Raw genomic sequence first — 26,579 nt, forward strand, 5'->3', positions numbered from 1 at the left:
ATGTCAACCAGTTTACGTTCATTTACACTGAACTTGTGACAGGAATTTTAAAAAACTTTTTTTGCATTATTTTTGATTTTTTTAATTTATTTTAAATTTCCCGCATAAATGGTATTCCACTTTTGGGCCTTGCCTATTTTAATCCCATATTTAGTCCTTGTCAGCTTGGCAGGTGTAGTAGCTTCTGACTAGGTCCTGAAGTGAGCTTGGGCCCAGTATACCCGTGTGATTGCTGGCAGGAGAAACTGTATTTATATACTGGATCATTGTAAGACTTATCTTTGTTGCTAAACATTCACTTCTTCCTTGGTTAGTAAAATGAAAGTTTTATTCAGCCCTCATGGATTTAGAGAACTGATTCAGGGATGGTTTCAGTTTCTGCCTGCAGTGGACAATACTAGCGGGTGTTTTGGTTTTGATATGAGTGATACGACAGTTACAGTAAGGAATGAATGAAACTGTTTAGGCTGCTTGAAAAGCTGCCTTTCATCTGCAGGAGGAGGTGAACAGCTAGGAGGAAATCTCTTTCAAGTCGATTCCCAGTGCAGAAATAAATATTGTGTGGGTGAAGGAGGGGAAACAGCCACCTACCTGGAAAACTGACTGTAAATCAGATGTCACAGAAAAAATGCAGTGGTATCCACTCCCGTGCTAATCCATTAAGGGGGGGGGGGGGGCAGGGGGAAGGATGAGGATGGAAGAAAAGCCAGCAATATGTGTATGAAAAGGTTTTCTATGGTATTTTTAACTGTCATTCTAAGACTGTTGAAATAATAGAGCAAAACTGTAGGAACATATTGCTTGTTTCTTATAGGTATGGTATTCATTCATCTGGGTTACTTCTGCGTTATTGGTGGGGTTGGATGCAAACCGGTGTCATACTTCGTGTTGTGGGGTAGCATATGTGTACCACAGCTGGAATGAGGATTGAGGCTGGCTGCGGCTCCTGTGAGTGGCTGGAGCCTGCCGGGCTGAGCTGGGCAGAGAAGGGCTCTGTGCTGCCTGACAAACTTGTGTTCGGTGTCAGCAACTGCAGGTGCCCACTGCTACTCTGAATCCCCAGCCTTAAATCGAGAATTGCAATATCAACTTACTTGCTGTGGATATATCTGGGGTTTTTTCTAACTCTTTTTTTCCTGCCCCTTAAGAAGGAGATGAAAAGCTTTTGTGTTTGCTTGGGGTTAACAAATTGAAGTTTTTGTGGATCAAATGAGACCAGTTTCCCCAAGTAAAGACATCTTGCAGGTCATCCTGCAAGCAGTGCTCTTTCACCTCAGCTCATAGACTCTGCTTTAAGTTTCTGTTCTAGGCTATATTTTCCTCCAAGTATGTAAGGCAGCTGCGTTGGAGGTATTTTTGTTGGGGTTTTTGTGGGAGAGTGTGTGTGTGTGAGACATTTTGCTGAAATCCTCTTTTCACTTTGTGAACGGCAGGCAGGTCATTAATGTATTTATTTCAGAAACTTGTATATGCCAAAATTAGCAGAAACTCACTTTCACACAGAGTGGATAAATGAAGCACCTAAACAACAGCCCTTGGTTATCATTGCTTAATTCTTGTGATTATTGACTACAGCCAGTATTTCCAAGAAAAAAGGATTGTTTACTTCCCCGATAAGTGGTATTACTCTCTGATATTGTTAGCAATCTGAAAAATTATAATAAAGAAACAAGGAGTGTGTTTGAAGTTGTATAGTTGAGTAAACGCTTAAGATTGTATGTCTGCCAATCAGCTAAATAGAGTTAGAAATTTCCTTGGGGAAGAATAATAAAGACATAGTTAGGAGAAAAAATCTGTTTTGGTGATTGAAACTTTTTTAAAGCTTATTTTTTGAAAGGCACGGATCATTTTGAAGCAGGTAACTTGTTTGCAGGGCTTTTCTTAATACATATTTGTAGCATAGGACTCTTCAGCTTTTGTTTGAGCACAGCTGGAGTCTTACCTTTGCATTTACAGAGAAAAGCATTTGATAGCATCTTTTTGTAAGAGATCTCACTAAGGAAGCAGCAACTTGGGACCATCAACTGGTCTTTTGGTTATGGCTTTGCTTTCTGTTGCTTTATCAGAAGTGTTTGGGTCCTTGCAAGCTGGTTTTGTGCTCTTTCACTCAGCCTCTTCCACTTTCAGCTGACCTCTCCTGCTGGGAAGGCTTTCTGCCTGGCATGGGTGTTTCCTCACCCACAAACACAAGTTGGTGCATCTCCCCTTTTCTCTGCAGCACTTTCTTTTTAGAAACATTTGTAGGTATTTTGATGTTCCAGCATTAGACCCTGTGGGCTGCACAGACAATACACACAGCCTCAGCCTTAACCTTGCATGGTACAAGCGCAAGCCAGTCAGACCTTTGCTCTGGAAGTGCTTGTGTAGGATGTCTTGACCCTCGCAACGGGTCTTACAGAGGAGGTGAAACTGGGAATGCTCTCTACTGCTGTGGAGAGGCACTTTGCCTTGCTGGAGGAGGAGCAGATAGGATTTGGGGTGTCCTGTGATTGCAGGTGATTGTCACTTAGCCCACAGCTGAACTAAACTGAGTGGGAAGGTAAGCATCCCTGCTTACAGGTTTTATTTCTTAGCTCAGGCAGGTCTAGAGTGTATGTGCAGCCTGTTCCCATGCTTTTGCTGCTGCAGTGTAGCTCCCTAAGCTCGTAGCTCTCCTAGTCCTTAGATTTTAAAAAGCATTTTTGGTGCACACTGCTGTTGTCATGCATCATTCAGAATTTCTGCTGAGCTCTTTACCTTTACCCATTATTTTTATCTAGGTATGTTACATAGAGTATGTGTACTGATACTGATGTGAATAATAGAGGGCTGCATAGAAGTGCTGCGGAAGACTTGAAGTGGTTTTTTTTGTTTTTGTGGGTTTCTTTGGTTTTGGTTTGTGTTGTGTTTGTGTTTTTTTCTCAGGGAAACTATTATCAAAACTTGTTTTGGATTTCTTCAACTGACCTGTTTGGGTTCTTTTGAGATAAACTTAGGATTTTGTAATCAGTGACCTTGGCATGAGAGTTTCTGAGCTCTGCTAGTTGAATGAAGAATAGAAGCACAGTGTGACCTACATTTCCGTTCAGTCGGATGGGATTTGGGGTCTCGTGTGATACCAACAGAATGCTAATTGTGAGCCAAACAAACTAGCAGGCTCTTATGTGGAGGGTTTCCTTTTAGCTAAGGACATGTTTGAGATTCATCTTGTGAAGTACTGAAGTGTCCATTAAGGTTGATGCAAGTACCTCTTCAGGTGTGACCGAACCCCACTGCTTCACTGTGCAGGCTTCAGGAAGCTCTTGTTTGCAAAGTAGGATATATTTTTACTAGTATACCGTGAACTAAACCTTAAGATTATTTATTTATTACTGAGCAGGTGACCCAATAAGCTAATTCTATAAAAGGAGGAGCTTCATCCAAATTAGGTTATTTGGATTGAACTTTGTAAAAGATTGAATAGGAGATAAATAGGTAATGGGGGAGAGGAGGGAGGGATGGAATGGAGTTGATCATGAAGAGATCTAATCAAACAGTTCCTTGAGGAATTATGGGGAGAGAAGACCAAAGCAAGAATTCCCTTGAAAACATGTCTCTGACTAAAAGCTAGAGAATGATACAGGCATAATTTTTTTTTTTAATTAATCTTTTTCTGCATTTTATTATTATTGCATCCTTGATAAAATGGAAGTGAGGACAACTGTATGATTGGAGGGATTTTTTTGGTGGGGTAGGGGTTTTTTAATGATGCGTGGGAAGGTAGTTCTTTATCTCATTTTCTTTATTTCACTAGAGGATAACTTACATTTCAAGGCCGATGCAAAAAGATATGAAGGGGAACTGAAAATATTAGGAAGCTGAGGCACATTTCCTCTGTGGAAGGAGAGGGATGGTAGATTTTCCATAAAAATTTTCAGAGGTCTAATTAAGAGTTACCTCTTGGAGATATGAGTATCTTGTTAGTTCTGCTTTGTTATTTGTATAAGCAGCTTAGATGTGGTTTTTGTCCTGAAAAGTTACAGCCTGGGAGAGCAAGGGGGAAAGACAACAGTAAAATTGGCATTGGAAAGCTGGCTGAATTGCCTCGAGGAGGGATTTAAGAAGCTGCAGAAAGAAAAGGGATTTCAAAAGGCAGCAAAGACAGAGAAATGTTAGAAACTGGTAACACCTTCTACTCGGTTTCAGTGCTATACATCAGGCACCAACACATAGCTCAAGCCCTGAAATGAAAAATCACAGGGTTTCACTGCAGCCCTTTACCAAAGCCTATGAGATGCAGTGTGAGAGTGGAAGAGTGCCTATGTCAGGAGCGGGGCAGCTTTTGGCATCTAGACCATGCATTACCTGGTAGCACCCATAAGCACTGTTGCAACATTATGATTAGTTCAAATTTTCACAAGGATTTCCAGAATAAACTTAACCCTCTGCTGGAGAGATGAAAACTGGAATTTTGGGAGACAAAGTGAAATTCTGGGAGGAAACATTGTTCACAGCCCCAGTCCCCCCACCTCAATACACTGACACCCCAGCTGCTGTGTCACCTCATTATTCAGTCTTGTCGGGTTCCTTTTGCCCATATCCTCTTCTAGCAAGATGCTTGGTACACAGGTTCAACTCCAGGCATTTCACAGTAGCTGACTGCCAAGCCAGTCTGTTAGGTCACTTTGTTCTCGTAGCCTTTATAATGTATTCAGTGCCTTGACAAATTTTCTTGGCAAGAGCTTTATAAAATGATACCATATTGTGCATAACTTAACACACTGTTAAATGTCAGAACATCTCCTACCATATAAGTCCTGAAGTCCATCACTAAGCTCAGAAACCAGAGCAGCTCTGATACTTCAGTGATTTTTCATAAGGAATAATAAATGGTAAGAAGGCAGCGATTTTTGTAAGGAGTCACTTTTGTGACACTCTTCCACATTTTTTTTAATGGGTTTGCAAACAGCAGCATCAGTGGGGAGTCTTATCAGCTAAACCAACTATTGATTAGCTCCTAATATGACAAAACTACACTTTCTGTACTGCTGCAGTATTTTAATCATTCTGGTAGCTTTAAAAACTGAAGGGGTGTTGGCCAGGTGATTTAAATGCGTTAGTGTTTGTACTCCCCCCCCCCCCCCCATTTCCCTGTTTCTGAATATGTGTCCATTTTTCCTAGCGTCAAGAAAATGCTGTGTTTTCAGACTGGAACCTTACTGCATCTCAGTATTTGATCTCCAGTTGCTCAAAGGTTAGGCACTACAGGGGGTGAGTGGTTAAACTGCTCACAGGTGCCTTGCAACTAGATGCTTGTTCATCTCTGCTCTCTGTGTGTTTTACAAAGTAATTTTATCCACAGTTGGTGTTTATTTACAAGAAATACTTGTAAACAATTGGTGGTATTGTGCATACAGATGTCAGACTGCAGTGTGAGACATTTGGCACTGTAAGGAAACTTTTTTGTTTCTGTAAGAAGTTAATTGCAGTGGATGCACGTTTTCCTAAAAGAAGACTGTTTTTTTCTAATCAGAGGCAAGAATACTCATTTGCATGTCACAGTATCATGTTGCTCCTCGAAAATCAAAAGAATATATTACCTTTAAGTAAGGCTGACACAGAACTGGTGTTTCAGCAAGAGCAGGCAAGCTGGGGCAGTGTCCCCTGCAGGCCTGCCTTTGGGTTTTGTTTGCTTTTTGTTTCAACAACCTTTAGCAAGTGTTTTCCTGTTATGTAAAATTTTATGCTTTTGAAAACATGAGAGATCAAGAAGTCAGGTATGTCTTGAACTTGCCATAAGGATTATGATGTGTCTTCAAGCTGTTTTACTTTTGGGGGAGGCAGCAGTTGTTTTTAAAAGCATAGTGTGCCTGATGTGAAACTTTGTGTTTGTCCAATAGTGGAAACACTGTCTCTGACTAGTGGTCAACTTGTTAGGTGACTCAGACCTCATAGTAAAGAGGAGTGGTTGGATAGTGTTTGTGGAGGAAGATGTGCTTGCATCAGTGGCAATGTCTTTGCTGGGTTGGAACAAGACGTCCCAGCTTGCACAGGTTTTCCCCGTGTGAGCCCAGGACTGTCAAAGTCTTACTGAACGTGATATCAGCTGATGCAAAATTAGTCGATTTGACAAGGTTCTCATTTAGAAAATGGAAAACATGTTTGAACTTGGCTGTTCTGAGATGGACGATAGCAACCACAGTATCTTGGATAATGCAGACTTCTGATTAGGTTTTAAAATGGTGGTGGTGGAATAGCTGTGATTTTAGCTTCTTCATTAATGGAAGGAAGATGAGCAGTTGTGCAAGTTTCAGGATACCCTTGGCTGTCTGAAGCTTGTATGGAGCTCATACTGCTGGTTTGTGCATGCCTGCAGCTCTTGTTGCGAATCTTCTGCTCGCTATGCCACAGGTGGGACAGAGGTGTGAAGGTTGGAGGGTTTTTGGTTGTTGGTGAGGTTTTTTTGGAGGGGGTTGTATGGAGTATGCAGTGTATGTTTCTGTGCAGTACTAGAGGGATGTATTCAGTATGCATCTCTGTGTTGCTGTGGTATAAGCAAGCGTGACTTTGCATGTTGGAATATAAGGCAAAGCCTTTCCTTTGTATTTCTGTCACAGCATTTATGATGTGCTTTTTAAACAGACTAGTAGCAGTTGCATATTTTTCTGTGCCTTTAGCAGTAGCAGCTTTCTAGATTTATAGCAGGTATTTTCTTTGTGAAAGACTTGGAACTTGATAGAATGAACACCCTTAGCCAACAGATTCATTATTCACCATAACGGCGGGCAGGTAGAAGAGCAACTGAGGGTCTCATGTTTCAGCCAGGAGGCATAAGTGTTATCAGCCTTGACCATCAAGTAATCCCTTTAAAGAAAGGTATGGTATGCCTAAAGGTAAAATGTGCTCATGATGGCATTGGTTCTTATTCACAGAGTTCTGTGAAAAATGCTTGTTATTCCATGTGTAGGTGTATGGGAAACAAACAAGTATGCCTGTGCGTTTTTATGTATGTGCATGCATATGTACATTTGTAAAAGTCAGGTATTTTAATTCAATTGGTGTTTTCAATACTCCTGGACTATGGTTCCATACATCTTGAGTTACATATGAGATACAGATGGAGGCTTCTGTGCTTCACTAACTTGGACATGTCCCTCTTTTTCTCTTTTTTCTTTTTTTTTTTTTTTTCCTTAGGGTAATAAATGCAGGAAAGAGCACACACAATGAAGATCAAGCCAGCTGTGAAGTCCTCTTTGTCAAGAAGAAAGCTGGAGGCACTAATTCTACACCAAACAAGAACTCAACAAAACGGAGGTCATCACTGCCCAATGGAGAAGGTTTCCAGCTGAAAGACAATTCAGTAAGCAGACTTCTATATCTTGTCCGTGGAGAAGCACAAAATAAGCATAAAAGAATGTGGCAATATGATACTAAAGGAAGTTAACTGAATGTTTTATATATTTTCAGTTACCTCTTACTAATTATCTCTGCTTAAATACAGAACACTTCACTATATTTTTCTTAGTTCTACATGATACTTGATTTCTTGCATTGAAAACTGCTTCTTGGATCTAAGATGTTTTAGTTTAAAGATGAGGAGGGGAATACTCCTTGGATTTTCCTATGTTTCATTTCCGAAAATGCAATCCTGACAAATTTATTGCTGCAGAATACTATGAGTTTAATGGCTGTGATTGACTTGTCCAGTGACAATCACTGCAAGCATAGCAGTACCACCGTTTATACAGTCATACAATTTTATTAAGAGTTAGACAGTCATTTGGGTTCTTTTTACTGAAGCAGTATTGCGTGTAGTAAGGTTGGTTTAAGCAAGTAGGGTGAGGTCATCCAACAACTGAATTCAGTGATTTTTGTGGACTCTGGCTCCTCTCTTTGTGTGGCGAGTGACATACGTCATGCACTTGTCTACTGGCAATCATCTGTTGTTCTTCATTTGTCTTGTTTTCTGACTGGCTAATTACTTCATCTGCTCTTTAAGCATGAGCTCAGGCTCCAGCAGTGACTGATAGTGTGTGTTCGATTCAGACATTTAGCCATGTAATGCCGAATGCCTTATCTGAATGTTAAGAGGCAGACAACATGGATATGCAGTCTTTCAGCTGCTGGGAGAATACAAGTTTTCCCTAGGTGATAATTAGTCTTTCAGTGGACTTCACCCTTCTTTGGGTTTGGTTTTCTTTGTTGTTTTTATTTTAAACCAGATTGTGATTAGCAGTCTGCTTCAGTCTCTCTCCCAAACCCCCATGGCTTAGTACACCTGGTGGCTGCTGCAGCAGCCTGAGCAACAAGTGTTCCTCTTGCACTGTGTCCCTCCCCACCTCTTGCTCCTCCTGTTCGTTTTCACACTTCATGATTGCTGCAACATCTTCAGACTGACAGATTTTCCAGGTTTGCAAACAGCCCTTTCTTTCCTCTTTAAAATCTTTCCTTAGTTCACCTGTCCCAGTTACTGTGTGCTGATGTTCTTTGTTTTATTGGAACAGTCATGATTGATGTGGTTTTTTTTTCAAGTACATATTTGCACACTCCTGGGTAAAGAATTGTCCCTGTACTTTCCGGGACTATGAGTTGTGCTTATGTCATGCAAGGCAAAACAATTTAATAGTCTACTTTTTAAAATAAGTCTTTCCTAGAAAGTGTGTGCAACTGTCTGCTATTGGCTCATGCAGATGCTTGGTTGCATGAGTGTATTTAATTTTTGTATGCATTAATTATGTTTAATGAAGCAAGCATTTGGCCACAATACTTGTTTGTGTATATACAACACATCAAGATAAGCAATAGTGTGCTTGGTCCAAGTGGTTGTTTTTTTTGACACAAAGGACATCGCTGTGTCATGCACACAGAACACTGCAAAGACCGCTGTGCAGACACCAGCCTGGGTAGACACAGCTGGGTACTGTGCAGAGGTACTGGCTTCGGTCTGACACCACATTTAAGTTCCAGGCCTACAGTGTGAAATACTGGTCAGGGGCCTCTGCATGTGGAATGTGGGTGAATGTAGCTGTACTGAATTTGCCTCTATTTTCAAATTTTGGGGATGTGCATGGGATAGAAGCAGCTTTGTAGCATTATCCTGTTAACTTGCAGCTTTGAGTAGTATCAAATGCTTCTCGAGCAAAAGGCATGCTATGTTGTACATACAATACTGCATGGTTAATAATCTCCTTCATGTTTGTTTCCAATGTCTTTTTCCAAACATTACATAGCTACGATATTTAGATTACAATAAAAATAAAGGGATATAAAACTGTTTTATTACTGGAAAGGTGTCTTCAGTAGCCTTGATGGTATCTATCATTGTGGTCATCATGCTGTTATGACATTGTAATGGTAAGATCTAGAAACTGGCTGCATATTTTTGATAGCTGTTCTTTTTGTGCATTTAAAAATTAATGCTATTCAGCCTTGTTAAATATCCAGTTACACTGTGTTACATGAAGTATTTAACAGAATTTTCTAATTTCTCTTCCTCTCTTTACTAGTGTATTTCCTACTTTGATTCTGTGTCTTTGATCTTGATTTTTGAATAAACAGCCACTCCCTTTCAGGCTTCTTGGGGGAAATATTTTTATTTCAAAACTTCTGTTCTTTCTTTTATTTCTGACATGTTTTGACCAGAAATGAGCATAATGTCTGAAGTGAGGAGCCAGCTGATCTGTATAATATATAGTATGCTGGTTTCATCCTACTTGTTAGTGTTCTTTATATGTTCTTTTCTCATCTACAGTTTTACTTCTGTTTTTTTACATGAAATTTGAGTGAGTGTGATAGCACTCGTTATTTAGCTGTGTAAAACCTATTCTACCATGTTATTAGACCACAGCTTGTGAATTTAAATTTATAATATATTTTCCCAAAACAGGCAGCATATTTTTGGAGAAGGTTTTCTACTAGAGGGCAGTCTTACACTAGCAATTAGTAGGATTTTTTCCTTGGTATGATTTTTGCTGGTTGAATATGTCTTAAAAAAAAAGGTGTACACATTTCTATAATGTGTCCTGGTTTTATGTTTTCATATTTTTATACTGCAAAGTATAAAATTGTGGTTTGCCCTCATATGGCATTGTTAGGAAATATTTTTTTAAGGAGTGTATGAACTTGGTGTTAAATGTAACTTACTCTCTGTATCAATAAGATGTAGAAATACAGGCTTGAGACACTCCAGTGAATGGTATAATATTGAACTGGCAAGTATTTAGTTAGAAGGCCAGAGGCTGAATACTGCAGATGCCTCATAGGGAAATGCCACTGTAACACATGATCTGAAATTGTCTCAGAGTGGTGAAGCACCTTGCAGAAATACTGAAGGAAGAAGGGATGAGGGAAGAAGTTTATTGAGTACTTGTCCGATGAAAAGAAAAATGTCTTCTTTTCTTGTTTAGTTTTTTTAAAGGTGGAGCACAAGGGAAATAGGAACTGGAACTTAAACTGACTTTTGATTTAACAGAGTCTATTTCATTGTCCTCAGATTTTTTTTTTTCATACAGCCATTGAGAAGGCCATGTACCATCTTTGGTTTACCCTGCTTTCTGGGAAATTTGTGAAACTTAAATGTCAGCTGCACCTGAGGTCATGTGATTGTTGTTGTTTAATGCTAACACCACTGATGCAGCCCTGTGCTTTGGCAAGGTAGCGTAAGGGAGTCGTTGATCCATGGGTTGTCCACACGGACATGGCTGTCATGGCCTGGACTCTGCAGCTGGACTCTGCAGAGTTTCCAGGGGTGGGAAGGAAGTGATGGTGGGCCAGAAATGAAGAGATGGAGAAGTGAACATTTGTTTAGTCTCAACACACAAAAATCCAAGGAAACCTGTTAAACAGCATAAATAAGTTGGGTTTTTTTTCTTGAAAGAATGGTTGATAAACTGAGCAGAACAGTGAGAGGAAAGACTCTGCAGATTCAACCCTAAAATAATTCTACCCCCCCCACCCCACTCCACTGCTGCTTGATTAATCATATTTGTCCTCTGTCCCCATTCAGGAGCATTCACTTAAAATTGTGCAGCTTTTTCACTGGTACGATTTTTAAATGCCTTTAACTATGGCGTACCTTAATGAGAAATACTGAAGACCATCAATGAATGAAATGGGAATCCTATCCCAGGATATTGTCATAGTGACAGGCAGGTTGCAGGACTTAATGTGATGCATCATTAATTGTCATTGTAATGTGAGGATACATGATTAATAATTCTGCAGTTTTCTTTGCCATAAAGACGGGATGGAGTATTTGTTTTGTGTGACATGAGGCTGGTTGCCTGCCACAGGTAGTTGAACATATTGGTAACGTTAGGAGAATTTTCTCTGAGTATGGGGTAGCAGTTGCCCACTCATTTCAGATTTTATGAGAACTAAAGGTGCGCTCTAATGCATTTTGTGAGTGTCGTTCATATTTGGAACAATAGAAGTTGTGATGAGTTGTGGTTTTTAGAATAGCTCTTTAGTGGCAACATGATTTATTTGCTTTTTTGAATTTGCTTCATTGAAAAAAAAAATCTGAAGCTTTGCAATGTAGAACTACTATCTAGCTTACCTGAAAAAATTGTCCCAAATTGATTGCTAAGGCAGCCTTTTTTCTTTTTTGCTATAACTTGGCACCAATTATGTGTGTGTGTGTATATATATATATATGCATTATCTTTCATGATTTCTCTTCCATTGCTTGACCCAAAACTTTGCATATCTTAGTTATGTTTTACAGTTACAAAACTCAGGAGACAACTGAACCTTCCTGAAAGCTAGGTCAGCAGTTGTGGAGCCTAAAGCTTATTAAATTTCCTAGTACATTCTGGAAATGGATTGTAAGGTCACTGCAGTGAAGGATCTGTTTGCTCTTCGTGTACTTGGTAGCCATTCAGAATGTTGTTAAGTCTGAATCTTTTGAAAGAAAATCTAAATCACTCTGACTGATCATACTCCTACTTGAGGGCTCTGTCCAGTTAAAAGAACAAATGGAGATTGGTGTTTGAAAGACTGCTTTTGACAGAATACCACCAGAGCTCATACAAATAGATGTCTTGTTCTTTGAGAGTCTGCAGAATGTCGATACTTTCAGGAGGAAGTTCAAGCTCCCAAATGTGAAAGAGAGAGAACAGCTATGCATATGCACACCAAAATAGGTCATCTCAGCTGTGGGAGGAAAAGCAAGGACCTTTTTGTGCTCTTTGTCTCATCTGTCTGCCCTGACTGCTGGCCCTTGTTCATTCTCTGAGTTGCTACTTTATTTGCACCATATAGTTAATTCTCATCAAATTGGTATGGTTTTGGAGAATTTGTTTCTTTCAAATGGACTCGCTCTTTTTATTCTCAGGGTGGGGGAAGGGTATTTGTTTGTTCCTTTTTTAGACAACTAATGGGTTATTTGTGGTTATACTCTCTTTGGTAGTTCAAAAGTAAATGAAGCTTCTTACGAATACATAAGGGTTTTTGGAGACTAATATTTAGGTGTCAGTAATGCCTGCAGAACCTGACTGAAGTTAAGGCCCTAGAGCATCTCACACAGAACATGTTTACAAGAACAGTATTGTGGTAGTCATCTCCCTTGACTGTATATGCTTATAATACAGACCTCTCGGTTATCTAGGGTACTTCTGCAATTGATAGGGAGAAATAAATCCACTTTGGAATGAGATGAGCATAGTCTGAAAGTGCAGGAGTGTTTTTCTCTCTGCTGAGAATAAGGGCAATTTAGAGAACTGTCTTGGAGGTGTGTGCTGTAGATGTCTGAACTTAGCTGAACTAATAGCAACACCCTCTTGTTTACAAATTACTAGTCCAAAAAGGACAAGATCAGTGAACTCCAGCAGAAACACTATAGCTGACATGGCCATGCCATGTTTATGTCAGTGACAGTCTCATAATATGGCTCAGACCCATGTGAGCTTCCCTGTCCTAATTTGTGCTGCCCATTAGCTTAGAGGAAATAAGCGGTAACATTTCAATTTCACTTTTTGTCACGGGCCATTGTTTTGCTCTGTTGTAAAGCTTCCCAGTCTCTGATGGCCCCTTATTTGGCTACCAAGTTCACATGAGGTTTGTTCGGTACAGGACGTATCCAGTGTTTTGCTCATAATAATGAGAGTGAATTGTGTTAATAACTGTCGTCTTTTAGCTTTTGAAAAGCTCTAATACAGACTTTGCTAGGTGTTTGCTTTAGAAAACTGAAGAAAATCAGTGTGTGTGGGAGGTTAAACTTGTTCTTAATTGTAAGTTTCTGTTGTAGTTTGGGTGCAGGGGGAGGGTGACAACAAAATATCTTCCTGCTCTAGGTGGAAGGTAAAACACTTCCATTTCAATCAGAAGCGTAATGCCTTTATGCTTTTCCCCCAAAAGGCAGCACATCTTCTAAGGAGTAGTACCTTTCAAATGACAGGAGGACATTAAGCTGTGGAAGCATTATCCATGTTGCATCATGAGGTGGATTTTGGCCAGGGAGCCAAACCCTAACAGAAGAATGGGAGCAGAGGTAGTTTGATCTACAGCTCTCAGGAGGCCCAGTGTTGCCATTTTGAATAAATGGTTTCAGTTTTCAGCTGAAATACATTTACTTTGGGGCACTTGTTTCTGTTGGCAAAATACTTTAGATTTTGCATGAATAGCAATCTGTTTTTACAAACAGGTGGTTTAGTAATCTGTTATCTGTTAAAAATGGCTTAAGAAGAATTTTACAGCCAACTGTTGTGTGAACTTGGATGGATTCTGAGCCCAAAGGAAGCTAGCGCAACTGCCAGTCATGCCTTCAGGGGTGAAGTTGCACAACAGTTTTTTGTGAATTTACCAGACTGGGCAAGTGGGTGGGTCTGGCTAAGGAGCCACATTTGGAAATGTATACATTTACTGGGTTTTCCACCATTATAAGATGTATCCTGTATGATCCTTACTGTGGTAAGTAATCCAGTACTGTAGGAAAATACTCCCCTTTTCTCAACATTTCAGCAATGAAATGAAGGGTACACAGTAGACAGCTGAATTCCTTTTCTTGGAGGAACTCTACTCTGTAGATGACTATTGTTAATGCACTGGTTAAGAGTGTGTTTGAACTTTATAACAGCAGCAGTGCTATAAACTAAAAAATAAAAAAGGACTTACGTAATTTTTATAATGACAGCTTTTAAATGTGCATTCGAACAAGGTAAGTTGTAAGTAGCAATGCTCATTCAGCAATGAACAGCATGAACTTGTAGTGATGGTCTATATACATGTTGCTAAAAGACATTTTGCATAAGGTTTTGGATTTTGTAACTCAGGGCAACGATGAATGATGTCTTTTGGATCTGCAAATGACAATTCATGGTGTTCTTATGCCAACCTGTCTGCCATGTCCTGCATCCAGTGGTTGGCACCTTTGTGGAGCACCTGGAACAGCAGAAAGTAAAATTGAGCTGCAGTTCACAGCCCTGTCCATAAGTTTGAAATAAGCAGTCATTTGGGCACGAGGTGCTGCTGGGATGCAGGTGGTGCCTAGACTATATGCTGATCTGTCGCGTAACGGAACAGTGTTTGGGTGAATGAAACAAACCATATCTGTTATCCTAAATTAGACCACAGTTAGTGTGACATCCAGATGTAATTTTAAGTTCTTTGCCTGCAGTGAGATCTAGGTTATGCTTTCTTAGTATGAGGTGTTTTGCAACAGTATTGCCTGATTCCAGTTCCTTGCAAAATGGTTTATTTCTAAATCTGTGTAAGTCCACCCACATCTGACTCATAAGGCCATCCCACAAACAGTTGTTTCAATATAGCTAGGAGAAGGTGCAAGATTAAGAAGAAATGGAGGGGAGAGACTGGAAAGACTCTTTCCACATACTGCTGCCAAATATGCTACCGTGTAAAGACAGATATGCTTTAAATGGTTCCCTGAGGATTTCTAAGTTAATTTCTCCCCAGAAACCTGAGGTTATCTAGGGTATGGCTCCTTGTTTTTTTCGGGCAGATAGGAGCTCGTGCTGCCCAGAACTTGGTCTGCCTCCAGCCCTGGGTTAATGTGTCCTATCGGAGTGATAGGGCACCTCGCCACAAAAACATGGTTTCTGCTCAAATCAGAACAATAGTGGAGCAGACTTACACCTGTCAGAGGAGACTGTGTGGAGCAGAGAGGGAGAAATATTTGAAAATCACGTCAATGATCAATAACTGCTGAACAAATATATAACATCACCGCACATACTTTAATTTTAATGACGAGGTCTACAAGATTTACTTTTCCAGATACTCTGTGTGTGTGAGAGAAAATGTGCTGACCGGCATGCTAGGAGTTGAGCTAAAATATAAGATCTAAAATCAACTATTATGCCAAGAGCTATATCAAAACACTTGCATAGCTCTTCTGGTCAGAGGGTATGTAACTCCAGTATTGCAGAGGAAACTTTTCAGAGGACTGGGAAGAACTAGGCAGTGAATGTGTAGGTTAGCACATGTGGAGTGCAGCTGATTCCACCTGTGTCAACCATCCTTGAGGACCACTGTGCTGGTTCCTGGGCTGGCACAGGCAAGGAAAGCCTGAGCTGTCCCATCTGTCCACACAGATTGACCTTTTTTACCAGTCATGGAAGTGGGGATCATGTCTTGTTACTAGATGTCAAACTGAGGTCCTTTGTCTCATGCCTGGTGAAAAACAAGATCTGTCACAGAAGTCTCAGGTGCTCTCTTGTTTAGAATTTTGGTCTCCATGGTGGTAGATCCATCATTTATCAATGATTTGATTTTTGAGTGCTTTTATTCCAATTACATAGAAATTAACTCGGTCTCATAGTGGTAGGCTGTGCTTGGTCAGTGCATCCTGCAACGGCTGGTAAAGTAAGAAAGATTGCAAGTTCAGCCTTTTTTAAAGTATTTTTTTGACGGGATTAAGGAAAAGGGGAAAAAATGGTGGGGATGTGTGGGGAAAAATAAGCATCGCTTCTTCCTGTCAGAGTTGTACTAAAACAGTAATTATTTCTCCATTTCAGAAAGAAGGTTACCTCTGGGAAGGTTACCTGTGTTTCACCTGCTGCACCTGTGCCACCAGTCACCTCACCTGTGGCTGTGTAACAGTGACCATTTCTCTTCTTTTCCTTTCTTCCCCTGCTGCTTCTCCAGGACACAGATGGGATCAACCTGTACTACTGGTCCCTGTTTGATGGACATGCTGGGTCGGGGGCAGCTGTGGTCGCTTCCAAACTGCTGCAGCACCATATCTTGGAGCAGCTGCAGGAGATTGTGGACATCCTGAAGAACACCGCTGTTCTCCCACCCACCTGCCTGGGAGAGGAGCCTGACAACCCGGCCACCAACAGCAGGACGCTGACACGGGCGGCCTCCCTGCGTGGTGGTGTGGGGGCCCCAGGCTCACCCAGCACCCCTCCAACGCGCTTCTTCACTGAGAAGAAGATCCCACATGAGTGCCTGGTTATTGGGGCCATAGAAAGTGCATTCAAGGAAATGGTACGTATATTTCAGAGCTCTGATGTTCTTGTTGCTTATGTTAATGAGTCGCATAGCCTGAGGAAGATGAACATTTAGGTATTTTTTCACTACCTTTTTTTTTTTTTTTTCTTTCCCTACTTAAGTGTGGACAAAATTATTTAAGAGCCTCAACAGCATACCTGGTACATCCCTGTGAGGTAAGAACTGGATCTTAAGGCCCAGGCAGCACCAACGCCACATGAATTACTTGACTTTTAGCAGCTTGGTGCTCCTTTTCTCCCCCTCCCCACTCCTTTTTTTTTTTTTTAAGATAAAAATCAGTATTGCCTCACAGTAGCATTGTCTGTTACTATAAGGCTGTGTATATGGGCATGCACTTTACAAAGCCTTGTTGCCCTACCGGAGCAGCAGCAAAGGCTCTCAGCATTCCTTGCACCACAGACCCTTGTTCGTGTTGCCCACAACTACACAAACAGGTCACATCAGGGACATGGATGAGGGGCAGCTTCCTTGATCCAATGACCTGTAGTTCACATTAGTGTTGGGGTGGTTCATAAAGCACAGTAGTGACTTGCTCTGGTTTAACCCCAGCCAGCAACGAAGTATCACACAGCTGCTTGCTCACTTCCCCACTCCGACCTCCAGTGGGTTGAGGAGGAGAATCAGAAAAAGGTAAAACCTGTGGGTTGAGATAGGAACAGCTTATATAATTGAAATAAAAATAATAACAATAATAACTGTGATGAAGGGGGGGGGGGGAAGAGAGGAATAAAATAAGATGAGGAGGGGAAAGTGATGCACAATGTAATTGCTCACCACTCACTGACTGATGCCCAGCCAGTCCCTGAGTAGCTGGCTCCCAGCCAGCTCCCCCCAGTTTTATACTGAGCATGACATTCTATGGTATGGAATATCCCTTTGGCTAGTTTGGGTCAGCTGTCCTGACTTTGCTTTCGCTCGGCTTCTTGTGCAGCTGCTCACTGGCAGACATGGGAAACCAAAAAGTCCTTGACCTTGCTAAGTAGTGCTTACTCTAATTAAGACATCAGTGTGCTATCAACCTTATTCTCATATTAAATCCAAAACACAGCACTGTACCAGCTACTAAGAAGAAAATTAACTCTATCCCAGCCAAAACCAGGACATGACTGTAGCGAGAGTGCATGCAGCTCTTGACTGAGGCAGGTTGGGTGTGGGTGAGTGGGACATGAAGTATGTTCTTACCGGAGGAAATCATGACCCTGAGGAAAAAGAATATCCATCAATTTCCCTAAGGAAGGCTGTTTTTTTCTCTTCTGTAATTGATGTAGCTGCTCTGTACCTTCCCCCTTCACTTCTCCCATGTTATTAAAAATAATTCTTGTCAGGCAGAGCAGAGGTTTGGCCTGCCAGTTGAGTACGTGTGGATCAGATCTTGGGAGGATCTGTTCTTGTTTGTTTTCTCCTTTTTTAAATTGTGGTGTTGTTGTTTTTAGAAAAGCCTCTTATTCGAGCAGAAGGGTTTTTAACTAATTGGTGTTTCTCAGAGGTTTTATTTGTTGTCTGAAAGTATTCGATCATTGTTTTTCGTGATGTAGGTGAATCTTGTTTAGTACCTGCGGCTAATTGGAGACCAGAGTTGTCATTATAACAAAGCAGTGCTTCGCTTTGAATTCTGAATAACAATTATCTTGCTGGATTGTCCTTTCTCCCCAAGGAAGTGCAAGCAAACAAACCTGCTAACTGGGTTTGGACTTCTAGGTGGGTAGGTCCAAGAGCAGGATGCACAGCCTTGGCATCCTGTGTGGGGATAATAGCATTGTTATGTGGGGCAGGCGAGCAGGTTTTTTCACTGCAGCTGGTCGGCTCAGTTTCCTCTAGCTGAAAAGAAAGAGGAGGATGTATGAAAATCTTCTGTCAGTTTAGCATGCCTTTCTCAGAAAGGGAGGACTAGCTTTCTCCATTTGTTGAGAAAGAAGGGAAGAGATGACACTGCCCATCCCCTACATTCTAGTGGGTTCAGAGCGTGCTTAAGAGAGGAACACCAATTTCATGGTTAGTTGGGGCGACTTTCAGGCCAGAAGAGTGACATGACTCTTTCTCTCTCCTGTTGAAACTGCCTGCAAGTGCAGGAGGGATGAGAAATGGGAGTTTCATGGGACTGGAAAGCAAAGGTGAGAGGTAAAGAAGGGCCATTGCAGGTGCTCTGCCTTTCTTACGAGAGCAGCACATGCATTACCCATTGCTGCCTTCCTGAACATGTCTGAGTGAGCAGGGCTGTTAATTGCCCTGCTTTATTTTGAGTTCACACCTCTGTTTGGTAGGTGTTCACACCGAAGACAGTCTCAGCTTATGTCTGACTGCTTGGGAAGGATTTTATGGATTACGGTATGACAAATGCAAAAACCCTGGATAACTTGCTAGTTACGGTGTCTGGGTATTCCATGTACAGGTCATAGTAATCTGTCCTCCCTTTTTCTAAACTAAAGTCCAGAGAATATTTTATTTTCCTCCCTGTGTCTTTGTTCGTGCTACAGATCAGGTACCTTAATTCCCACTTCTGCTTTTTATCAGAGGGCTGAAGTTCATTATCTGGTCTTTTCTATATAAATGACTGTCTACCACAATGCAATGTAATTTGAGCATTAAGTTTTACATTAAAAGGAAGTCTTATAGTCAGATTAAAAAAAGCAATAGATAATTATATCTGAGCTTTTGGGGGAGTCTTGTGCTTATGATTCGTTTAGGCAAAAGAATATTTTCTTTTGTCCCTGTAAGGGAGCAGTTTGTAAGATCGACACTCCTGAGTTTCATCTATGCTTGCAATGACTGATCTTCCTCCTACCCCTGTCTAACTTCCTGCTAGTTTATACTCCTAGCAGTCTTTGGGTGAAGATTTTTGGGCCTCTTCCACAGCACATAGTTAATTCAGCCCTATTCTGTACTGGAACATCATGGATGTTGTTGAGTTAGGTCAATGCAGTTGAGTTGTGCTTAATGTACAAGAGTTTGTGCCATCATTTTACCTGGCGGTTCATGAAAGCTCAAGTTTCCTGGACACGTAGGCAGACCAGACTTCTTGGTGATGTTTCCTGTAATCCCTGTTGCTGCTAAGGGTGTTTGAACCTGGTGAAAATGTTGGGTAGATAGAGATGCTTGTGGTTTGTTTGTTTTTGTTTTGTTTTGTTTTTAACAGTGCGACCTGGCAGGTTTATTTAATGATGGGTTTGTCCCCTTTTTGTGGGAGCATTTAGCATACCATTACTTTTTTTCTCCCACTGCCTTTTGAATTTTAGTTGAGCTTTCCCTGTTTGTGCCTCAAGTCTCAAATAAAATAAAATTCATCCTTTTCAAAAGGCTTTCAAAAATTATATTTCCTTTATTGGGTGTGGCTTCCTTTGGGCAGTGCTTGTCTGAGAGCTACATGAAGTAAAACACTGGAAAGCTGACACAGACCAAGTAGTTGCCTAACTTAGAAATATAACAATTAAGCTGTCCCCTTTCTGAAGTACTTCTAGGTAGTGTTCTCTGACTGTGTTGGAACTGGCATCAGCAAGTTTCTGTGTTGTCTTCTGAGATAAATTAGTGTCCTGTTTAAAAAATAAAAAATACTCAGTGTCAGTAATTGTCAGTGATACAATTATTCCAGTAAAAGGCAATACGTAAGCTCAAGTTCTGAAGGTATCGGAAGTCAAGTCCTCTAATTTTAATCTTATGAGTTTTAGAATGTACATTTATAGATTCAGTTCTAGGGTGCCAGGAGGGATGTTTCCAAATGTTGTTCTATACTGGATGGAAGCATCAAACTATAATCTCTTCCCTGTATTTAACCTTGTATGCATGTGTGTGATGCAGTGTTTTAAAGAAAGACTAAGGGGAGAGAGCACCTGTGCCACTCTGAACCCTGCTTAATTTTGGATGGGAAAAAATGGCACGGAACTAGTCTGTATGATTTATTGGGAGGTATAAGTTTGCATACGTTGCATCACTTTATTGAAATTTTTATTTTTGACTCAGATGAAATCTAGACAGGTGCTTTTGCAAGACTGGTGCCATTTTAATTTGAACAATCTTGAGTGCAACGCAACATCTGTTGTACAGTTCTCCTGAAATGCTATCTCTGATTAAATAGACGTAGGCATGAGGAGGGCTGGAACAATGTTCCACATTTGTGATGCCTTCTTAACAGAGGTAAAGCAGATTAAGGAGTTAAGTTGTGGTTATGCCTTGTGAATTTTTTTTTTTTTTTTTTAAAGCAGATACCCGATGCTGTGCGTGTAGGGAGTAGAGCTGCTTTCTGTTGTAGCAAGATTGAGATCCTGGAGGAGAGGGCCCCTACTCTGAGGACAGATACTGATGAAAAATAGTTGTGTCGGTTGTTGGTGCGGTGCGGTAGCGCTAACGCTGCGCTTTGAATGCACCTCGTTCTCTTCTCAAGGCCCTAAATTTCTGAAACGTACCGTCGGGTGCAGCTGCGGCTGGCTGCCGGTGCGGCCGTGCTGCAGCGCCGGCCTCGCTGCTCAGACGAGCCGGCCGCTGGCGCCGCGGTGGCCTGGGCCGAGGCGCGGGGGGGCGGGCGGACCAGCCGGGGCCGCCGCGGGCTGCTGACCCGCCCGGTGCCCGGGCCCCGCCGCGGGGCCGCCGCCAGGGGGCGCGAGCGAGCCGCCGCCGAGCGGGTGGCGACGGCTCCGTGGGGCGGGTTCCTGCTCTCCCGCAGGCGGCCGTTAATGAGCGTGCCGAGCTCGGTGCTTCGGCGCTGGGAAGCCCGGGTCTGAGCTCGGCGGGGCCGGGCCGCGTTCCTCGGACCGCTTCGGTAACCGGTGGGGGGAGCAACCCCTGCTCCCCACCGCCTGCCCTGGGAACGGACCCCGCGGTGCGCTGCAGGCTTGGCTGCCTCCGGCCGCCGCCCCCGCACCCGGGGGGGAGCAGGGGGACCGGGCGTGAGGCAGCCCTGGTGGGGCACCCCGTCCTACCTGCCAGGCCACGGCGTGTGTCCCGAAAAGGGCGCAGAGCACAGACTAAATTACCTGCTGCTTTGGCATGAAGCGATAGCCTTTTGAATAGAGAATATAGAAATGCCTCTTTTCTTTTTTTTTCCTTTTCCCCTGTCAGGGTCTGAGTGAGTGGCTGAGGCTGCCCTTTGGGCCAAAAAGTGTGTTGTTTGATTCTGCCCAGTGCTGCTCAGCTCTTCCCCTGCATGCAGATTCTATGTGAGGATGAGCTGCATGCTACAGAAAAGGAGACAAGAAAAAAAAAATGGGGTGGTGGTGAGAGCTTGCCCTGAAATCTTTCTTCAAGTGGAAAACAAGGAAGGTTTTGTATGTATTCCAATTTGTCTGGAATGAGCCCCTTTACACTCTTAAATTTCAGAGGTATTTTGGGGTTTCTGGCCCTGTTCATGCTGTATTACTCTCACCTTCCCAGCAGCACTGTTATAAAATATTTCATAGAAAGCTGCTGTCTCTACATCATAATGAGTTAGTAGCACAGGTGGGCTTTATTTTATTGTTGTGTCATATCCCCATCCTGTCCCCCCACCCCCAAATCTTGTTGAGCTGTCAGAAAGCCTTCCCTTCTTTCCCCTGCCCTGCCCCTCCCCCCCCCCCCAAAAAAAAAAAAAGGAAATGTCAAACAATGTGTTATCAAATTATACATGGCACTGAATGTACTCTGCCAAGTCATGGCAGTAAATTCACATTCTGAACAATGACTAGAGAGAATAGCCCGTGAACAGCAATGATTTGAAAAAATCCAGTACACAGATCTAGTTTAAGTAAAGGAAACTCTGAAAATGAGGCCCTAAGGATTATCTGTCTTCTCTCCTATAATAGATGCTTCTGAATTCTGCACATTGAAAGAAATAAATTTTAGTTTAGGCATTCCAGCACTTGCAAAAGTGTACATATGACAAACTGAAACCAGGTGAGGAATTGTATATTGTCTGAAGGTTTCAGAGGGTACTCTGAACTGCAGAGGTGAAGGTTTCTTTAAAATTCCTGGCAGTGCCTGGAAAATCCACTGTAGTATTTGTATGTTTAAATTATTTTGATAGTTACAAACGTCTGCTTCCTTTGAACTGTTCTTTTCAGCTTTATTTAAAAATATATAGAAACCATGGGGAGGAAGATCAGCTTCTCTATGGCAAGGTTACGATAGAGGCATTTATAACAGGCCCACGTCTGTGACCAGAGGTTCCACCAGTTTGATTTTTGGCTAGGTGGTGTTTTCCTCCTGGTTCTCAATTCCTGACCGCCTTGCTCCCCGCCTCAAAAGAAGAAAAAAAAAAAAATTAAAAAGGAAAGCCACAACTCTATGAGAGCATGGGAGCCAGCAGGAGAGCCCGAGTCTGGCAGCAGCAGGGTGCAGTTCCCGCCAGCAGCAGGGGATGGCCTTGTCGGGCAGCTGTTTCTTGCTGTCCCCGCCACACTTCCCACCTCTGTACTGTATTTATGGTACAAATTATATCAGGCCCTGTGTACACCAGCCAGCAAGGAGTCACGGCATTTGTGACAGACACCTCTGCCCAGCCTGCTTGGGACAGTGGCTGAGCATCCCAGCTGCTGCTCCCAGTCACATCCCCCTCCTAAAATCTCTAAGAAACAGTGTGGTCCCTGGCCGCCTCCAACTCTGCAGATTTTCAATCAAATTGCAGCTGTCATGGTTTGCATTTCTTGTGGTGCTTTTCCTCAGATAAATTTAGCTCTAAAATAAAGCTCTAAATCCTGTATCCCAAGGCGTGGACAATTTGTACTGTTTGTTGCTCAGTGCAAATATGAAAATGGCTGAAGTATAGCTTTGTCTGTGTATGCACACACACAGAGGCAAACAAATATATTCATAACAAAAAAACACATACAAGTAAGCAGGGTTTAGCTGGAAAAGATCTGCCTGTACTTGCAATAGCAATGTTCAACGATGTTCCCTGTTTGAATCCAGTATTACAAGGAAAGACCAGTTTGAAATTGGATTTGATTCTGGACACAGGAGAGGAGGGTAATTTGTAGCATGTTGTGTTATTACCCCGAAGTAAACTAAGAGGGCAGAATGAATTAATTGACATATACTTCAATTTTTGTTTAAAATGTATAGAGTACTGAAAAGTAGCTCATTTACTTGTCCTTTTAAATTCTCCAAGCTTTCCTGGGACACTATATATACACATACATAAATGTACATGTTTATATATTTTTTCCTTCCTGGACTTGATTGATTGATTGATGATGAGTGTGATTGTTCTCCACTTCTGTTAAGCAGGAGGACTTTTTTATATATATTTCTTACGCTCAGAGTCAGTCGGAAGCTAAACACAGGAAGAACTATTTGAGCAGGCATGTGCCTCCGTAAATTTGGGCCTGTGCACACGCATAATAATTAAGCATTTTCAGGACCTCATAAAAATACTGAGGTGAGACACAGGGTTAAATACAGTGGTTCATCCTGGACAGTCAGTGAATGCCTGGTATTTTTCAGTAAATAATGTTCTACTGACCTTATACCCACCCACGCCCTTAAGTTTAGCATCCACCCATTCCCTGTGTTTCTGAGGGGAAAGCCTTGTGGCGTGAGCATGCCCTGCTGCTGTTTGTAAAGGTATATGCTCAGTGATCTTAGTGTCCCTTTTGAAGAGCAGGTAGTAATTCATGTCATAGCTAGGTCTCATTAATTATTTACTGTCTATATAAAGCACTCTCCAATTATACCACCAGGTACCTGTTGTTAAGCTACATTTATCTTTTTCTGTAGCAAATTCCCTTGCATCGCTCAGAGTTGCAATTTGTTCCTTGGTGCCTGATGTTTTACAGTCTCCTGTCCTGATTTGTCCCGAACATCTTTGTATCATAAGTAATAGGTACTTCTTGACTTTCTGTTCTTCTTCCTGAACATGTGGCCATAGCTGCAACAACAAAGAAAGCCAACGGGACATGCAGTTTAAGAAAGATGTTATTGGGGCGGGGAGGGGAGGGAACCTTCATTTTCTAAAACATTAATTGCAATGCCATCTTTATAAATCTGGTTCTCTTTTTCCCATAGGATTTGCAAATAGAACGAGAGAGGACCGTGTATAATATTTCTGGTGGCTGCACAGCCCTTGTGGTGGTGTATTTATTGGGGAAGCTTTACGTGGCAAATGCTGGTGACAGCAGGTGAGTAAGTGTGGTGTCTGCCCGCTTTATTCCTTCACCCCAAACTCCCCCAGGTCTGGTGTTACCAAGTTCCTTAGTTGCAGGCAGTATCACAAGAGGATTCTGTTTCTTGGCTGGACACTTAATGGCTCTCGCAGAAATTAATGCAAATGGCAGTGATAGGTTCCCAGTATCTTGTTGAGTGGTGGCTGCAGTCAGGGAGGCTGATGACACTTCTGGCCCTGTAGCAGTTTCTGAATGACTTGATGGTGGCAGGGAAGTGGGAAGACACAAAAAAAGGCATTGAAACAGAAGAGCTGTTGGGTGTGTAGTAGAATTGTGTGTTGAACTCTGACAAGGTGACTGCATCTGGAACAGCTGGTGGGGCTGGACTGGTTCAGTAGGAAGTCCCGTGGCTCCTGATGCTACCCTCTACTGTTGATAAGCCACCTGGCTCTCAGGTTTTAATATCGTTGAAGGTAGTCATCTGTAAGCAAATAGCTGCTACTTTTGCAATGGGGGAGGAGGGAAATAGATTACTGCGGGTTAGGATTTTTATTTTGTCCCATTGTGGCTAACGTACTTGTCCCTTTCTTGAAACTGAATGCTGTTATTCAGGAGTTGTTGCGTCGTTGTATTTTGAAGTTGGATGCCTGAAAAATTGTGATGAGAATGTTTTGCTTTATCCTTCTGATTTAACTAAAGCTTGGAGCTTATTGGAAATCTCTCACTTGCATTCTGTTCCACTTTCTCGCTCTTTGCCCATACCACCAGAGATGATGAGGCTATTCTTGCAAGACTTCAGACGTTCACAGCAGAGATCTGCATAAGCAGGCCAGGGAGAATAGTTCCCCACATGAGACAGGCTACTGTTGTGTTCTGTTAGTTAACAGCCGAGTAATTAAAGTCTGCAGAGGTACCAAACCACATTGTCCTTAGGTGAAGACTGCTACAATTACATATTTTTGTTTATGGTTTGTGCACACACAGTTTGTGTTTCTAGTGTGTACGGCCATGTGTTTACAGACACAGCACTCAAGCAAATAGGTTTGTAGTTTAAACCTAAAATTTTTATTGCCCCTTGCTGCTTTAAACTGTGTAAGAAGTCAAGAGAAATCCTTCGTGCATAAAGTTCCTATTCTTTTCATGTTCATGATTCTTCTTAAGATGCTGAACTTGCTGTATGTATTGCAAATTGCTCACCCAATTCCTCTTGACAGGTGACATATTTGAACCTTATTTTGCATCAAATGTCAAGTGAATCCTCGTAGAGGGTAGCTGCATACATGTTTGAGCAGACCACCTCTCCAATCATAAGAACCACTGCACTATATTCTACCTCTCTTGCCATTAAATTAGAAATAATCATATTTTCTTGTGCTATTGCACTTGAAATACAGTTGAGTTTCTTCCATCGAGTTGGCTAAATTGCTTTATTGTCTCTTAGAAGTATGCTGTTTAAAACTGGCCTTGCAGGACCTACTTCTACGTAGTTGAGATCTTTGTTCTTAAATGACTGGGGCTGGCTGCTTCCAGTTCTCCCAGGATTCCTCCTCTGTTCCCCAAGAGCAGCCTCGGGTCTGTTGCAGTTTCTGATACCCAATGGGAAGAAATTGACGGTGATCTTGAGTTGGTGCCAGTGTCCACTGTAATTACAGACACTAAGTCTTCAAGAGGCTTTGAATGTTCATTAAGCCCATCCAGAGCATCTCTTTAGAACAAGAGGAAGAGCAGGAACTAGAAGGGAAGCCATCAGCAAGACTGGGTCTTGTCTGAACCAGGCCTCGAGTTTTTCTACTCATTACTCGCATCTTGTAGGTAAGAGTGCCTCCAGATCCAAAATAATTTGGGGTGTACTTTCCAAATGGACCTCACAGAAACCTTCCTTGTGCTGAGAATTCCCTGAATTGCCAAGATACTTCACTTTCAAATAGCCCACTTCTAGATTTTCCTAGCTCAAGAAAATAAAAGCTTTAAAGCATAGATCCATCAGTTGATGATTTGGGCCTTTCTCCTACCAAATCCCCACTTTCCATGTTTCAGGGGGAAAAACAGTTATTGCAAAACACCTAAGTTGCTCCTCATCACTAA

General features: G+C 42.0%; 1 protein-coding gene across 3 annotated transcripts in view; it reads left to right on the plus strand.

Moving 5' to 3' along the window:
* The window catches only part of PPM1H (protein phosphatase, Mg2+/Mn2+ dependent 1H), a 143,774-nt gene that overhangs the window by 58,802 nt on the left and 58,393 nt on the right, over window positions 1–26,579 (plus strand). For all 3 annotated transcript variants that reach the window (XM_037388800.1, XM_037388798.1, XM_037388799.1), the window contains exons 2-4: window positions 7,153–7,318; window positions 16,060–16,404; window positions 24,397–24,509. In XM_037388800.1, coding sequence (XP_037244697.1) covers window positions 7,153–7,318; window positions 16,060–16,404; window positions 24,397–24,509 — 624 coding nt within the window. The remainder of the gene's footprint in view (window positions 1–7,152; window positions 7,319–16,059; window positions 16,405–24,396; window positions 24,510–26,579) is intronic.

Source organism: Falco rusticolus, chromosome 5, assembly GCF_015220075.1.
Source record: "Falco rusticolus isolate bFalRus1 chromosome 5, bFalRus1.pri, whole genome shotgun sequence".
Lineage (NCBI taxonomy): Eukaryota > Metazoa > Chordata > Aves > Falconiformes > Falconidae > Falco > Falco rusticolus.